This window comes from Ahaetulla prasina, chromosome 5 (assembly GCF_028640845.1).
Source record: "Ahaetulla prasina isolate Xishuangbanna chromosome 5, ASM2864084v1, whole genome shotgun sequence".
Classification (NCBI taxonomy): Eukaryota; Metazoa; Chordata; class Lepidosauria; order Squamata; family Colubridae; genus Ahaetulla; species Ahaetulla prasina.
This window is the reverse complement of record NC_080543.1, coordinates 93,178,534-93,196,102: the sequence shown is the minus strand read 5'-3', so window position 1 is coordinate 93,196,102 and position 17,569 is coordinate 93,178,534. Positions and strand designations below refer to the sequence as shown.

The 17,569-nt window shown below is 35.2% G+C and overlaps 2 protein-coding genes across 8 annotated transcripts in view; both read right to left on the bottom strand.

The window, feature by feature from the left end:
- Positions 1–2,345, bottom strand: part of CYFIP1 (cytoplasmic FMR1 interacting protein 1) — a 61,763-nt gene extending 59,418 nt beyond the window's left edge. For 2 of the 4 annotated variants that reach the window (XR_009155319.1, XM_058184931.1), the window contains exon 1: positions 2,142–2,345. The gene's annotated coding sequence lies outside the window, so the exon portion shown is untranslated. The remainder of the gene's footprint in view (positions 1–2,141) is intronic. The other 2 variants (XM_058184930.1, XM_058184929.1) reach the window with 1 other exon arrangement.
- A 4,816-nt stretch (positions 2,346–7,161) lies between these two features.
- Positions 7,162–17,569, bottom strand: part of TUBGCP5 (tubulin gamma complex component 5) — a 35,283-nt gene continuing 24,875 nt past the window's right edge. For all 4 annotated transcript variants that reach the window (XM_058185684.1, XM_058185688.1, XM_058185685.1 and 1 more), the window contains 9 exons: positions 16,014–16,202; positions 15,078–15,260; positions 14,440–14,524; positions 14,242–14,362; positions 11,742–11,917; positions 10,909–11,034; positions 9,443–9,531; positions 8,110–8,210; positions 7,162–7,676 (listed from right to left, as the gene is read on the bottom strand). In XM_058185684.1, the coding sequence (XP_058041667.1) occupies positions 7,630–7,676; positions 8,110–8,210; positions 9,443–9,531; positions 10,909–11,034; positions 11,742–11,917; positions 14,242–14,362; positions 14,440–14,524; positions 15,078–15,260; positions 16,014–16,202 (1,117 nt within the window). In that variant the 3' untranslated portion in view covers positions 7,162–7,629. The remainder of the gene's footprint in view (positions 7,677–8,109; positions 8,211–9,442; positions 9,532–10,908; positions 11,035–11,741; positions 11,918–14,241; positions 14,363–14,439; positions 14,525–15,077; positions 15,261–16,013; positions 16,203–17,569) is intronic.

Below are 17,569 nucleotides of genomic sequence, written 5' to 3'. Positions count from 1 at the left end.
GAGGAAAATGAAACACATATTGCAAATAAACATTCATAGTAAATAAAAACATTTACTGCAAAATAAAGACCATAAGAGGTTCAATCAACTGCTTCTTCCACTAGTTTTCCTATCAGAATCTGATAGGAACCATCAGAACTGAAACCAACTGTGAAAGAAAATCCACATAGCAACTAACAGTGCACATGTATTGCATGAACATTGTGGTTAAAGCTACTCTAAAAATTAGTTTCTATATTAGTTTAAGGGCTGAAAGTAACTATTCCCTTCACCATATTTACCACAAATCTGTTATCTTATTACAAGTACATGAGAATTTATAGTAGCTTCTTATATCAATATTTGATTTTAACAGTGCATTGCTGACTAAAATACATATAGTAAAAAAAAAATAGAAGGCATTTATAAATTACACAATTTTGTACTTTAAAACTTAATAACAGTCTTGTTAACTATGCATATGCATAACTATGCATAAAAAAGCATACAAATATTTAATGCAAGAAACTGATTACTGCAAAGGCAATTTTCAAAAAAGAAGGAATCGCATTTCTTCAGATGTCAATTACCTACCTCTTTTCCCAAGCCAAGCTACTTTTTTTTTTATTTGCATTTATATCCCGCCCTTCTCCGAAGACTCAGGGCGGCTTACACTATGTTAGCAATAGTCTTCATCCTATTTGTATATTTATATACAAAGTCAACTTATTGCCCCAACAATCTGGGTCCTCATTTTACCTACCTTATAAAGGATGGAAGGCTGAGTCAACCTTGGGCCTGGTGGGACTAGAACCTGCAGTAATTGCAAGCAGCTGCTGTTAATAACAGACTGCATTAGTCTGTGTTTCTGATACAATCACATGTATAGAAAACATGTTGCAATTGAAATGTAAAATCCATGATAAAAGCAGTTGCTTTATTAAGTCAAGTTACCAAACACAAAGTAATATCCAGCCTTTTGAAGTTTCCAAAATGGTCAGTTAAATTAAGAAATAAAAGGAGGAAAACCAGCAAATGTTGAAGGTATATATAATCTGCATTTCATCACATATTGTGTTCCCAATCTACTACATATGACCCTAGAAGCCTAGTCAACCAACTACCAACTATGATATCCTTTAGTGCAAATTGAAACATGATGTTAGCTTTAGGTTCAATAGATTATAGAAATACAGAAATTTGATCAAGCAATTAACTAATACGAGACATGATTTGCAAACATAATCCTGAAATATATTTGCAACTTTCAAATACCCACTGGATTACAACTTTGATCTACTTCCTCCCACACTGTAAACATTAGCAGATCATTTTCCAACTCCCTCAATGAATTCTAATTAGAAGTATAAATTATGTGCCTGATGTCATTATTATAATAGGAAAATTCATTCCCAGTTTTTAATGAACCCTTATTAATAAAAAGACACTCTCGGTCGTCAAAATTAATGAATAAAATCTGTGGATGGGTTGGTTAAGAATTCTGAATTTATTCACAAGTGAGATTGGCTGATATTTCTTTCAAACTTCAGGAAAAACGCGATTATTCAATTACTCTACACTGCAAATTACGGCGAACTTGAAGAAAAGGCACCCACGTCTGAATTGTTTCAAATGGATCGCCACTTCAATAAGATGCAGCGCTAAGAAGAACCCCTTCAGTTGTTCCTTTTCCACCACAGTTCCTAGTGTGCAACCTTCTTTCTCCCTCCTTCCGTATCTCCCCAAAGGCTGTTTCCGACACTGGGGCTTATCCCACTTAAACGACGATGCTTCCAAGGCCGCACCTCTGCACCGAGACTGGGCTTGTTCAACGCAGCCTCTTCGGTATTCCTCCGCGCTGCTCCTAGCACAAACTTATTAAGCGCCGCGGAAGAAATTGGCATTTTATCGTCCCGGAAGCTTGAACTTTCACGGAATTTGGAATTTGAGGGAGACCCGCCCAAATCCACGAGAAGTGGGCCGCCCCGGTTAGGCCGCGCAGTGGAAACGAACGTATTTCAAGCGTGCGCGGCCACCTGCACGCCAGCAGCCCTGCAGGGACCGGCACCGCTACACAATTGAAAAGAAGAGCCCCCTGGCGCGGGGTCCCTCTTCTTCTCGGACGGAAAGCGGAAGGAAAAATCGATGGAAGTTTTTCTCACCGAGCTTCGTGCCGAGGAGGCCCTTGTGGGTTTCTCCTCACGCCCAGAGATGCAAGCCGTTCCGAGGGACGGCCTCACTCCCCTTAGGCTTTGTCCCCAGCGCTACCTTCGGCTCTTGCCCGTCTGGATTACCCCCGCGCTCCCTTCCAGGGCCGCCGGACGCTCGAAGTTTCCTGCCTGAGTCAAACCGGGAAATAGTGGAAGGAAACACCCTTCCTCCCACTCCGGCTCCTCCCCCGTCCCGACCGAAACCCTCGGCCATCTCTTTTGGAAGCAAGGCATTCCGCCCAGGGAAATATCCGCGGCGCCTCCTTTCGAGCGAGGGAATCCTTTCTGATCTTCACGCCGGTTTCTAGTAGAAGAGAGCGGAGCTCCCAAGGCTGCTTCTCACAAAGGAAAATAAAAAGTTGCTTTCTACATACGTGCAAATACTGTCACTTGCGGTCTCATGAGGTGAATTGCCACCCCTGAGTCTTTAGTGAGAGAAAACGGAAAGCCAAGTAGTAACAGAAGTTAGGGCTCCGGTTTAACCCTAAACTGAAGTTGCAAAAGTTGACTAATATGAGGTAGTCCTCGACTTAACAACTATTTGTTTAATGACTCTTCGAAGTTACAATGGCACAATCTCTTTGTGAGCTGTATCCAGGCGACAGAATGATTCTTGCCAAAACAGTAATAGATTGTTTTTGGTTTTATTGATGGACTACAACTACATTAACTGTGAACTCCGATTTGCAGGTGGGGCAAGATTGCATACCATGCTAAGCAAAAACAAATCACATTATATCTTAATAGTGGGAATCATACAATAGACCGTATCATTCATGAGCTCTAAAAGCCTTAAACTTTATATTTAGGATTCATTTGTATCTAGGAGGGTCAATTTAGTGGTTAAGGCATCAGGCTAGAAACTAGAAGACCATGAATTGTAATCTCACCTTAGACACAAAACCATCTTGGTGACTGTGGGCCATTCACTTTCTCTCAGCCCTGGAAGGAGGCAATGATGAACCACTTCTGAAAAACCTTGCCAAGAAAACTGCAAGGACTTGTCCAAGCAGTGCCCGAGAATAGTTTTGTTTTTTTAAAAAATCTGAGATTATAAATTATTTTAGCAAATCTTTTTTCTGTATAGACTTTGCCATTGAATCCAGTATCAGCAAGCATATTGAAAAAGTTGAACAGTACAGGCAAAGCAACTTTGCTCTATAGTTAAAGGTGAAGGTTCCTCTCGCACATACATGCTAGTCGTTGCCAACTCTAGGGGGCAGTGCTCATCTCTGTTTCAAAGCCGAAGAGCCAGCGCTGTCCAAAGACGTCTCCGTGGTCATGTGGCCGGCATGACTCAACGCCAAAGGCGCAGGGAACACTGTTACCTTCCCACCAAAGGTGGTCCCTATTTTTTCTACTTGCATTTTTACGTGCTTTCGAAACTGCTAGGTTGGCAGAAGCTGGGACAAGTAACGGGAGCTCACCCCGTTATACGGCAGTACTAGGGATTCGAACCGCCGAGCTGCCGACCTTTCGATCGACAAGCTCAACGTCCTAGCCCCTGAGCCATAGAGCTCCCATTTTTTCCTAAAGCTCCCAAGTTGAAGGAAAAAAGTAAGCACCAATTGAGAAGAGGGAAGTGGCATATTAGATTGTTCATTTTTTCCTGAAAAGAGGAGGTTTTTTTTTAAATGAGATAATCAAAGGCAGAAAGCCTGAAATGGCCTGATCTCCTTTTTTATGATTATGGGGAGACAACCGTTTGGCAGATGTCACCTTATATTAAAAAGGGGAATGGCCCCAATAATTACTTTACAATAAGTACCACTGTCATAGCAGGCCACTGGCATTAACAGTTCTTTCTGAAAAATAACTTTAGTATTCTTTGTTCTTAAAGAATGATAAACTTCACAATTTTAATAGTGTCCATTCTTGGTTTGTTCTTATGTTGATCTTGCTCTTTGCAGAAACAGATTGTTTTGTTTCTAGTTCTGAATACAGTAGTACATTCTAGTAATTTTTTCTTCAGTAGTAGTATAGCACCTTATTGTTGTGAACAAGGCCCAAGTTTTTTTGTTTTTGTTTACATTTATACCCCGCCCTTCTCCGAAGACTCAGGGCGGCTTACAGTGTATAAGGCAATAGTCTCATTCTATTTGTATATTTTTACAAAGTCAACTTATTGCCCCCCCAACAGTCTGGGTCCTCATTTTACCTACCTTATAAAGGATGGAAGGCTGAGTCAACCTTGGGCCGGGCTTGAACCTGCAGTAATTGCAGGCTTTGTGTTCTTAATAACAGGCTTTACCAGCCTGAGCTATTCCGGCCCCTTAGTTTAGTAGTGATTACTAAACACAATTCAGTCTTCAACAAACTTATTTTATTAAAACAGCTGAGAATTAATTCTTTCTCAGCTTCGTCCAAAACAAAATTCTTAATAATCAGTCTGTTGGCCTTATCACCAACCTTTGATGTCTTTGGCAACGTGCCAAAGGCTTTTCTTGGCAAAAACCTCACAACGTTCAAGAGACACTGACAAGAAACACGGAAATCAACGTTGCCTTCCTAAAAAGAACCCAACTGCGCGTTCTGCTCTTTTAAGCCTTATGGGAGTGGCCAATGATCTTCTGGCCTTACTCCCCAGTTGTCCTTTTTTCTTCAGCTGCTCTTGCCTTCTGGCAGCTCTTTGCATGCATGCACTAGGAATAGGCTCTTCCTGTTCCTCTGCCTCTCTGCTGTCCGCCTCTAGAGGCTCCAGAGTCCGTGCATTGTTCCCAGATGGCCCTGGCCCCATCTCTGCCTCTGATGCAGAGCCCTCATCCGAGCCTTCCCCTGACTCCAGGACTGGCCCATTATCCTCCCCAGCCCCTCACTTTCCAACTCCGCTGCCAGGTCCGCAGGATGCTGGAGGACCACAACACCTATGCTCAAAAGGAAAATATGTAACGTGAGTTTGCCATGGTGATTCCTGCAACTGCCAGAATCAATTTCAAGAAAATAAACAGCACCATCAGAGTCTTTAATTGGAATACCATTGTCTCAGTGAAGAACTATATGAAATCATAAAAGAGTATTCTGAAAATGTTTGAATAGGAACATTTCATATCTTCCTGTCCTACCTTCATAACCATAATCTGTCCAGGCATTTGAAATACATTTATTAGTTATAAGAGGAGACTCATGAAATCACTCCTTCTCAATCGTTTACAATCACTAACAAAGAAGCTTTGTAACTGATATATTCTCCCGAGTGGAACCTCTGTCCCAGAAAAATCTGACCCCAGAAAACTTTCTAGCTCACATGTTTAGTTCCGCTCCAATACTAAAACAGGAACAAAAACTTAAAAGAGTCTTTTCCCAGTCATGAAGCTACGGCCATGAAAGTTGTCATGATATGTGCTCAAAATTGCGGAACTTTTGTATTTCCCCTACAATTTTTCCAGAATGAGACAGCTAATGCAAAACTAATTAACATATATTTGCATACAAGTTTTGGCAACCTGGTCCAGTTGCATATATTTACTGTTCATGTGCAGTTGTGTAAATTAAAAACAAGTGAATATGGCAAATTAAAAGTTTGGACTTTGAAAAATCTCTTTTGCCGGAAATGGCAACATTCCTATAGATAGTTTTTGTTTTCTTTTGTTTAGAACCTTTCCCTCTTTTGCTTGCAGAACTGCAAAATATTTTTGAGTCTCCTTAAATGCATCATGTGTGAGGTGTTTCCTCAGATTCCCAATAATCAATTTTGGGGAATGTGAAGGAGATTCCAAAACCTTTTTTTCTTTCTTGCAAATATTCATGGTTGATTTGGCAGCGTTTCAGATTGCAGCCTGATGATATATCTACCCTCTTTTTACCTTTTAATTTATAAAATGATAGTGGGATATTATTACCTTCTAGGATATACTGATATTTAATTGAACTTTTCCTTTTTCCATCTGCAAAATATATGCTATGCTGCTGGATGTTACCCCACCCCCAAAGCATAACATAACTATCCATATCCTTAACAGTAGTCAAGGTTTCTTCAATTATTGCACCCTTTTTTCTTGCCTGGTTGTGACTGAATATTACAGTGTTGCTTTATCAGTTTGAAGTATTTTGTTCCAAGCTGTTTCAGCTATTCAGTTTTCTTTTGTGTATCTTAGAACATTACTTTTGTGTTTCTTTCTGACAACTCTCCATTCAGATTGCCACTGAATAAGCAATATTGCACTGTGGTTTTATGAACACTCCACTAAGCTACATTTTTCAGCAGATCATTAAAAGTGATCCAGAGTTGTTTTTTGCAGAATGACCAATTTGGGGCCAGCTCTGAGGTTTTTTTTCTGGTCTTCAACCCTTATGCCATAATCATTGGAGGAATTGTATATTTGTACTGTAAGGAAAATGTTATATTCACATTATTTTTGAACTGGCATCAACAGTAGGTAGTCTTCAGTTAACAATGGTAATTGGGAGCAGGAACTCTTATTATCAAGCAGTGCGATCATAAAACTCAATATCATGTCAAGAATGAAGGCAAATGTACATGTCCCAGGATAATGTTGCAGGGAACCTCTCTCTAGCAGAGTCTAGCACAATCTGGTCCCGGTGACTGATCCAGATTGGATCCTGCATCAATATCATGGGAGTTTTTTGACTTACAATGGCAGTTATACTTGTGGTTGTTTTTCCGCATGATCATTAGGCACAATGTCATGTGATTGCCATTTATAACCCCTTCAATGTCATGCTCTCCATTTATTTTGATTATCAGAAGCTGATAGTTAAGGTCACAAGTGGTGGTCAAGTGACAGCAGGATGCTGCAAAAGCTACAGCTTTGAGGACTATTTGTTAAGTTTCCTACTTCAGCATTTTATCATCTGTTTCTTTGCTCTGCATTGTCGTAACTTCAAATGGTCACTGAATGAATGGTTGTTAAACTATGGCTCCCTGTCATTGCAAAATTTAAAAGCTCAATAATATTTATTAACAATGCCAAAAAATTAACCCTATGTAGTATAAAAATTGATAATCATAAAGTACTTTTCCAGTGCCAATTTTATTGAAATCTGATATTTATCACAGCAACTAGAGTTTTGAATTTAATTTCATCAGAAATAATTATACACTGAAGAGGGGAAAAGAAAACTCAATCCAACAACATTTAAGTATAATTGATAACTTATGCACTAGTAATCTTAATGGAAATATTTAAACAGGTATTTTTAAAACATTTATTTTGATGTTTGTGCCTCACAGAGGAAAATAAAAATATGGTTTGGTCAGACAAACATTTCACATATAAAATTAATGATAGTTTCAATATTTACAATTGTACAATTTCAAGCATAATACCTATACAATTGTACATACGAGGAACCTAGGACTGAAGTATTGTAACTTATCAAAACAAAATACCTGCAACATAAATCATAGGACATTTTAGCCAATATCACAATGTTTTAAAGAAGTTGTTGCTTCAGTATAATTTCATACTTCAATGTCATGTTAAGTTTGCTCCATTCCAGCCATGAGTGACAAAGCTAAAGATTCCACTGTGAATCAAAAACAAGTAAAGTATTTAGGATCAAAATAGAGTAAACTGTCTTTTGAACAAAACATATCAGAGGTGGATAAAACTATGATATACTTCTTAGTGTCAAGTAACACAAATTTCTAACAATTCTAATTAATATATATCTCCAATTATATAAAAAAGGTAAAGGTTCCCCTTTACGTGCTAGTCGTTGCCGACTCTAGGGGGTGGTGCTCATCTCCGTTTCAAAGCCGAAGAGCCAGCGCTGTCAATATAATTGGATATATAATATCCAATTATATAGGATATAACTATTTTCTGATAGTATCTTAGTTATGATTAAAAGTATTTAGGGCAACAGGTATTACAAAAGTAATATTGCATACATTATTCTAAACGCTTAACAACCAATTGTTAACATTAAAAAATACTTTTTTCCCTTAAATACTCACAATGTGGAAAAGAGCCTCTACAGACTGCTTTGTTTAGAACTGTCACAAGAAACATATGACAGTTTTTAAAATCTGATTCCATCTTTGTTATGGATTCCATCCTAAAAAGTAATGAAAGATAATTTAGACAGACAGTACAAACAAAAATCAAGCTTTGGGGAATATATTGTTACCCATGTTTCCCTGAAAATAAGACCCTGACTTATTTTTTTTGAACCCTGAAATAAGTGCTTGGCCTTATTGCCATGTACTCAAAAGCCCGATTGGGCTTTTTATCAGGGGATGTCTTATTTTGGGGGAAACAGGGCATTCCTTTCTGAGCAAAAACAAGGTATTTGTAGTAAAAAGCTTTGAACAGAAAATATTTTTATTACAAAGATGTAATCACTTTGTTAACTGTATCTTTTATCCTTTGTACCATATTTAATCTTGTACCATACAAATCGTTTAAGGTTGTATCTCTTGCAACATCCTACACCTTGAAATTTTAGTGGAATAGTTCATGCTACCCTGTAAACTTTAATTTTATTTTTACCATGCTAGGTTTCCCACAATGATGCATACTTTTTAAATATGTGAACTTTAGCATTCAGGTTGGACGACTTGATATCTATGTTCACAGTAGAGGTGGGATATATTTCTATTGCTATCTCATGTTATATAGTTTTTCACAGATGCCCCATTAATGAATTAAATTTATTATCACAGTCATGATTGCTGCTCAGAGGAAACCAACAAATCATTGCTGAAACTATTCTTAAGAGTAACAATCTGAGGCAAGCAATACCACAAAAAAACCCTGTATTTCTCTGGATACAGCTGGTGGCTACTTTCCCCCAGCACTATATCTACAATAGTTCCTGTGAACACTCAGCGATGATATCAAATTATTTGATGCCAGAAAGATGCCTGTGGATCTTTACAGGAATATATTAAATAACAGTTGATGAACTGTAATTTTCACCAGCTGAAAACTTCAAATGTTATTTCAGTATATCCAAGATTTCTCACTATCAGAGCATTTGCAATACCTGGTACTACACAGAACAGGGCTCCAACAATATAATTCCTTTTACTGCTGATTATGTCTAATTTATTTTCTGAATATACAATTTAGAAAATTATACTTAAAAAGGCACACTGATTGTGAAGCTAACATGTGTCTAGAAGTGATAAAACCCAATGTAAATGTATTCCATTGTGGTCTACACAATTAATCTGTCAACACTATACTTCATCTTATTCATAAGACTTCACTCAAAGAATAAATGTCAGTAAAATAAGTCCCAATTCTGTCAACCAATTGTGATGCATAGATTGAATAAGTACTTACTTCCAGGCTCCCAAACCAGCTTGCCAACGATCTGCAAACATCAATACTAGGTTCAGAACTTTCATTATTGCTTCTTTCACAAAACTAACCTGGAAATCAAATGTAACAGGCAACAGCTACCGTCACAAATTTAGGTAGATTCAAAGTAGATTCTCATATTTCATTCTTCATTTATTTGTTAAAGTTGAAAAAAAATGAGTGTGTTAATATATTGGTAATGTATTAATATATTATTGGATAATTATATCTTGTGATTTGGTTACTTTTATTTAGGAAATATATTTTTATAAATATTTCTTTTTACAATACAAAAAAGATGGTTAGCTCCCAGAGTCTTTAGGAATGTGTAGCATAAAGTAAAATAAGGCAGATAATCATACTACAGGAAATACCCATATTCCAATTCCAATTTATAGGGGGAAAAATAATCAGAGACCTATACCAAAATACACAGTAAATAGGCCATGCTACAAACCCAAAGGAGCAAAAAATCCTGAAAACTGGAGATTTTTTCCCACAAGGAAGAGGCATCTATATGTAAAGTTTAGATTAGAGGATGGAAAACCATTTAAATCTATGAAAATGGGGTAATAAACTTTGTCAGTTTTAAGGCCAGTCATTTGATCTCTGTTTCTTGCTGGAACTTAAGCAAATCTATCACAGGTGCAACAAGAAAGTTAGTATTGGATCTTTTTGAACTTTGTGTCTATTAAAGACAATAATCAACTATTTTTCCAGCATTAAAGGCTGCAAGACAAATCTGAATATTATTTAGAAAAAAGCCTAAACTTTATTCCTCTTTCCATGACAATCTGACACTGAGATAATAATCCCTGTTTGAAGACTGCAGGTAAATCTGTTTTAGAAAAACAAATATGCTTTATATAATCTTGTTAATTCTACCTTCAAAACATTTGCTGAATTGTAGGAAAAATTAGCCCGTTTTCACAAAACAAGTAGTTTTTTAAAAAAAATATTAAATGTCTTATGATCTTAAAACATAAGGATATTTATCAAGGATTGATTATCAACTTCAGTATGTTGGAAATATAATGGACTGGAGCTGTGGGCCTGTTCTACATTGGCCTGTCTTAATTATAAAATTTTGTTATCAGTTTATTAAATTTTGGGGGAAATAACACTGAAAATATGAATATTTTTGAAAATTTGGAATTTGCCAGTTCATGAAGAACTTTGTATGAGATGAAGCCAAAGAGATTGCTGGGGAAAAAGAATATGCTGTATCTGATTTACAATCCTGAATTGATAGGTACTCAGTCTTCACGAATACTTCAACTGAAGTATTGGACAGACTAAAAGTATTATTCTGTGTAGCCAATGTGACCATCTAAATATTAACATTCCAAATATCAATTAGCATGCATTATAGTTTAACTGTTCGACATTAATAATCCCAACCCCTTGCAAATATTATACAGATTTCATACAAGTAATATTTGATGTACCTTTTCTCTCAGGAGGCAACGATCATGGATTGTAGAAAGATATCTATAATGTATTTTGATTAACTGATCTAAATCTTTTGCTTCTTCTACTTGATGCTGGAACTCCAAGCCTGTACTATGAAGAATCTTATAAAAGAAGACAAAATGTATAATGAATTTCTTTGCCCTATACTTCTCTAAAAATCTTTGCACTGTAATCCTCAGAGTTCAATTTACAGAATACTTCTAATTACAATGAACAGCAGTTAGATAATTAAGGTAATGTATGCACTTCTAAGATTAAAACAGTTTCAGAAAAGAATTTAACCCCCTTTTTAAAAATGGTAATTTGATTGGGAACCACATCTAAGAAAGAATCCCTAAAAATTCAGCCAGAGACTAAATTATGTAAACTTGAATATTTGTCAGTAAGTATGACTCTAAGTAAAAATCTGAATGTCTTCTTTCTAATTGTAACTATTATTTGGAAAGGTTGCAGATTATAATTACACTGGAGAATAAATACTGGTTTTCCCTCTATAAGCAGATACAAAAACAATACATCTGGAATAGTTTAGAATGCAAACCAAAGCTGAATTCTCATGACTAATAAATTTATTTTGTAGTACTTGGCATTAGCAAGGATATATTATAGAAAAAGTTATCATGTATTTGAAAGCATTTTATTTTAGCAGAATTTGTTATTTAAAATCCCAAGAGCTGTTAAACTGGGAATCATATATCATCAGGTTAAAATATGCAGTCTTTTGCTACACTAAGAAAATTTAAAATCACTTCTGATTGTTTACAAAAAGTTATTTTAATCTTATTGAAATGCATTGTATATCACATACTCTAGTCATAATGTAGTTGTGCAGGCTGTTAACAAAGTGCATGAGTTTCATTCTTAAAAGGAACATGCGGTGAGTTTGTTGTTTAATGGGCTCCGATTGAAATCCAAATTGAAGAACTGCTTCTTGATCAAGTATACCTCTATTATTCTGGAGCTTTTCTGCTGCTGTGACTAGTTCTTATGAAGAAAAGTGCAATAAAAGAAAATAATAGGGGGAAAAGCAAAACAATATAAATTACAAAATTCTCAACACATTTTTAGGTGAAAAGTTCAACTTTCTGAATATACTGCTCTAAAATACCCATTCAAAGAATAACAACATGATGTCAAGATAGCAAAAAAGCAAGATAATTAAAATACAGCAAGAGCCAGGAAAGATCTGATCAAGAATTCACATACCCCAACTTTCTTTCTACATACTCAACATGAAGTTCATAAGCAATACATAAGCACAATAGCATGCTCTTCCTTCCTACTACTCAATTGGCACTGAGAACATAAGAAATGAAAATATAGCATTGGGACTTTTAAGTTATAAGGTAAATAATGTATCTTCAAATAACTTTTTATTAAACTAAAATATACAATAGCTGTTTATCCCATTAACATCTTAATGTAATCTCATGCAGTGTCTTTTAATTGTATATAATCACTGAATTTTATTTTCATTTATTTATTTATTAAATTTATTGGCCACCCATCTTACTACAAAATAACTTGGTTGTGATTATTAAAAAACAATATATTTTTGGTCAATAACAACAACAATAAAAAGTCAATAAAAAGTAATGGGAATTATGCCAAAGTTAGGGCTCTCCCAGTTTTTGTAACATGAAAAACAAAAGCCAACATAATGAACATTTAACTTTAATCAAATTAGTGGGAAGTTTGCAATTCTAGGCATGATAAAGTTCTGAATATTTTAAGGAAAGTTTCATCTAAACATTTTGAAGAGTGTCCTGTCTTTAAAAACCCCAACCACAGCAATGGTCTCTTTCTCATAGAGTTTCTCAATGCAGACTTGATTACCACTTAATGGTATAACTGTATGATACCATGCAATGGACAACACCTGAAGTCTCTCTCAAAGAGACTTCTTCTTATAGATTTAGAAATATTTGAGTTTCAGGCAGGACATGCATATTTCTTCACTAATGCCTTCTACTGATTTTACTTCATTGATTAGCCATGGGCCATATCAAAATGCAGAGTTCCAAATTTTTACAAAAATCCAATAAAAACAATTTAAAATGGAATTGGAATAAAATACAGTTTAAAATGAGATTGGAATAAAATATAAAAATGTAATATATGGATAAATAAAATATGATAAAATTGTATTTCAGTGTCATCTCTACAATCTACCCCAATCAGTCCCACATATGCTGATCTCAACTGAACCATTTTGCTCAAGTACTGTGCTGTATTAAATGTTGTTTTCTAATTTTGGCTGCACATAAGGTAAGTGGTTTTAATATAGGGTTCCCAGTGGATCATTCATTTAGTATATGGACTGAGGTATCTGTCTCTCACCCTGTTATACAGGCCTTCTATATTTCACTAGGTTTTCTCATAATTACACAGAATAAACTCTGCAAGATACACAAATGTAGCAAAATTTGCATAACATATTTATTGATTCTTTTAATTGCAGATTACTTCTTTATTGGCAGATTTAAACTAATTATATCTATTAGACTTTGGCAAACTTGTATATTGAGAGTATAGCCTTTTGCAGCCCAATCAAGGTAATCTGTGAACCACATTAATAAAAAATTAATAATTTTGTGATAACTCTTTATATTCCGCAGAGTAATTTAATTGGGAAAGTACAAAAATATTGCTAATTAGTAAATAAATAAACATTAAGGTATTTTTGAAATCTTCCCCAAAAGAATGCAATGGTAAATATGCATCCTTACGTGATAGAAACTGACAGTTTATCTTTATGAAGAAGGAAAGGGGGATTAAAATACAGTATCCTGATAAAAGGACAGCTAACTAGAATGACAACTGCATTGCAACATTACTTTTGTCCTTAGTTTCAACCGATCTCAGAATTTAAAGTCTTTTTACACCGCAGTAAAAGTTTAACAAACTTTAGGCAACAGGACTATATCTTAAAAAATGTCTATTAAACCCAAGCTTACTGTATGTATCTGATATAATTTCTGTTATGTAAATAATTACGCAATCAATGCTAACATCACATGGGTAATTTACACCATTCCCACAAATCCATTAAAATGTCCATTGTTTCAGGTAAACTCCAAAATACAATATTGCAAACTGAAGTTGAAGTTCACTGAACGGTGGTTCAGAAAAATAAGGTTTTGTTGTATCTTTTCCTTTGCATACATTTCTCTCTCTCTCTACCCCCCTCTTCCTCCCTCCCTTACCCTCTCCTCTCCTCTCCTCTCTCCACATTATACTTCTGTAGAAGCTGAAGGTAGTGTAGGTTTTAGAATTATATTTTCATTACAGAGAATTAATCCTCTTACCATGAAACCTCAACACATCCAGACTGTATTTGGCCCACTTTATTTGTAACAACAGTAGGAAAACTTGATTATAGATTTTTTGGCACTCAACACTTATAACTATATCCACTGGCCAAGGGACCTAAATAGGAAAAAAAAAATTGGTATCCTTTTTTGCTTTAATGTCAAACCTTTCATTTCAATACAAGCAAGTATTACCTTGTAACTCAGTATTAAGCCATCTAGTGTATGAACAGGCAACTTCTTCTTTCCTATATCAATGTTTTCACATAGAATTGACAATCTGTATACAAAAACATGTGGTTATTATCAACTGTTTATTCCAAGTCAGATAACTATACAATTAATGAAATAAAATCATCGCAAATGTTTTCAGATAAGATTACCATCTACAATCATTTTGTTGCAAACTTTTTAATGGGAAATTTGATTTCAACATGGGATATCAGCTATCACAGCAATTCTAACCCAAACAGTTGCATTTGCTTTTAAATTTATGTAATTAGTCGCTGCTTCAAATCATTTAAAATTGGTGGTTACCTAATTATTACATATAAACCTTTCTTAATTTTAACCTCTAAAAATTCACTCATACTAAATAACAGCCAAATTACAACTACGTACATTATCTATGTCTCTATTACTATTAGCAATAAACCTGGATAATATTAACATAATGTGAATGCCTTCATTCACATTAAAATTACATTAATTAGTTTATGTTAATGTCCCAGAAGTAGAATATGCTAAAGTTAATATTCTGAATTCCTATACAACAGAAGTGGCACATTTATGGCAAATCCTTCTTCCTCTTCTAGATATAATTACTTTATTACCTTAAACTATCCTCTGGATAACGTTGCCCAACTGCTTCTTGAAGCTGGACATTTAGGAATGCTTCACTTTGCCATGTGTCTTTTTCACGTATTTTATCAAAAATAGATGTGTAAAAGTCATACATTGTATCCCCAGCCTCAAGTAAGAAAAAGTTTCTCATTGCCTGTAAGTATTCTACCAGCCTAAACAAGAAATACAAATTTCATAATTTACATTTCAATTCTTCACATATACAATGAAGATATAGATGTTAAAAAGCATTTAGTATAAGAGGATTCAACTATTTTTAACAATTATAAATCTCAATGAATTATGTAATTCAAGAGACCTAACTTCAGATATATATAGTTATGTTTTACAGAATACAATTATCTTATGGTGATTGCTCAACATTCTTTCCATCATCTAACTTGTTTATCAATTATGTTTCCTTGCAACAAGCTTCCCATCTTATTCCAAATTCTTGTCATCTACTTCTAACTTGGACAGTAGTCATAATTTTAAGGTTGCAAGTAGTTCTTGTGTTATGTCAGCAATTGGGCCTGGGATTGCATTGTGACACATGGGCATTAAGCAGAAAGAGGCAGGAGTCCTATGTAAGGAGTGCAGTAATGGAGCAGGCAGGGTGTGGGAGACTAGGGGAGGTCCAGTACAACCCACACATGAGTCAGGAAGGCTGAGAAAGGGTCAGTGCAAGCAATATGCAGGGGGAAGCCGGCACAAGCCACATGCAAGTGCAATGAGGAATGAAAATTGCAATCTAGTCCCCACTTTCAAACCATCCATAACAATATATAGTAATAGCTACTAGGATATTTCTTCTACCAGGTGAAGAATGTACAAGAAGAATTCTGGTGAACAAATAAATATCTACTATGATGCTGAAAATATATATTAGCTAAATGTCAAAACTGGCAACTTATGTAAATTCTTACCTGTAATCTTTCTTCAAAGTTTGCATTAAATTCCCACAACATTCTAGATACTGCTTGTTAATATGAGGATAAAGACAGGATCTCAAGGTCAGTTCAAATGTCTGGCATGTAACTGATTCAGATGACCTATCTACACAAACATCACCAGCAGAAAGTGTCTCATGTATGTTACCGTGATCCAAATATAATCTGCAAAAAAAAAAAAAAAAAGGTCCTTCATATTAATTCCAACAAATTAATACAGAATTTGTACAAATATATTACAGATAAACAAACCATACAGAAAATACAAGGATATAAATGGTCTCTAATTTTGAGAGATAGATTTTCACAGGTTCTGTAGCTGGTTTGTTTGTTTTTGTTTAGCAACTGAGTATGACATCAAGCTGTCAATACTTAGCAAACACACAGATTTTCTCCATGATGATTGCTTGGTGATAAAGGCGGTGAAATGTACTTCCTGAAGATGTTGTATTATTTCAACACATCTGATATAAACTGAGATAGGCATTCAGTGTAGGACAGGGGTGTCAAACTCACGGCCCGTGGGCCAGATGCATCACGCACTAGCCACATCCACGCCTGGTTTAGCAAAGGGAAAAAAAGTTGTCATACATCATGTGACGCCATCGTGATGCCACAAGTTTAGGATAAATAAAATCTCCCTAATCTTCATGTTTGGCCATTTTATAAAAAGGTAAGAAATCAGACAATTATTAGAAAATAGCCATATAAGAAAGTGCTCCTGAAAAAATAATAATATACAAATGTGGTTCTACTGTATTTATTCTATCATTAAATATACACTTTGATAAAATATTTTTAAAAATTATGATTTGGAAAAGACTACAGAAGAGAATTTATAGAACTCAAGAGTTTAATTATGGAATGCTTGGTGCTCTCTGAGCTTCATTGTTTTCTTGCAGATGTTTCATTATCCAACTCCCATGTTTCCCCGAAAATAAGACCCTGTCTTATCTTTTTTTGAACCCTGAAATAAGCACTTGGCCTTACTGCCATGCGCTCAAAAGCCCGATTGGGCTTATTATCAGGGGATATCTTATTTTGGGAAAAACAGGATACATAACATCATCAGTACTGGTGACTGTGGTGTGTGCTCCCTGTTTATATACAAAAATTTGCCCTGTCAGTGAGATGTGGTTTTCTCTTTGGTAGCTCCTTGATTAAGCTATTGTTTTCTGCTTGTTTCTTTGTCTGATGTTAACCCAACTCTGTACTAAACCTTTCCCTTCTCAGTTCCAATCTCAGGCATAATTAGGTTTTCCATTACATTTTCAGTTATAATGAAACTGGATCATTATTGAGTTTGGTACAGTTCTTTCTCTTATACTCAATTTTGGTACATTAAGCAAACTCCATTTTCTACTGCATTTTTGTATATTGTCATACGTCAATTGTTAGTATTTTACTTTAACCAATGTATTATCCTATATATTTTTATTTTGCATATAATATCCTAACAACTGTTATAGGAGACAGTAATTAACATAATAAAAGTTACCAATGTATGACTTCTAAAGATTTAACTTGTTGAA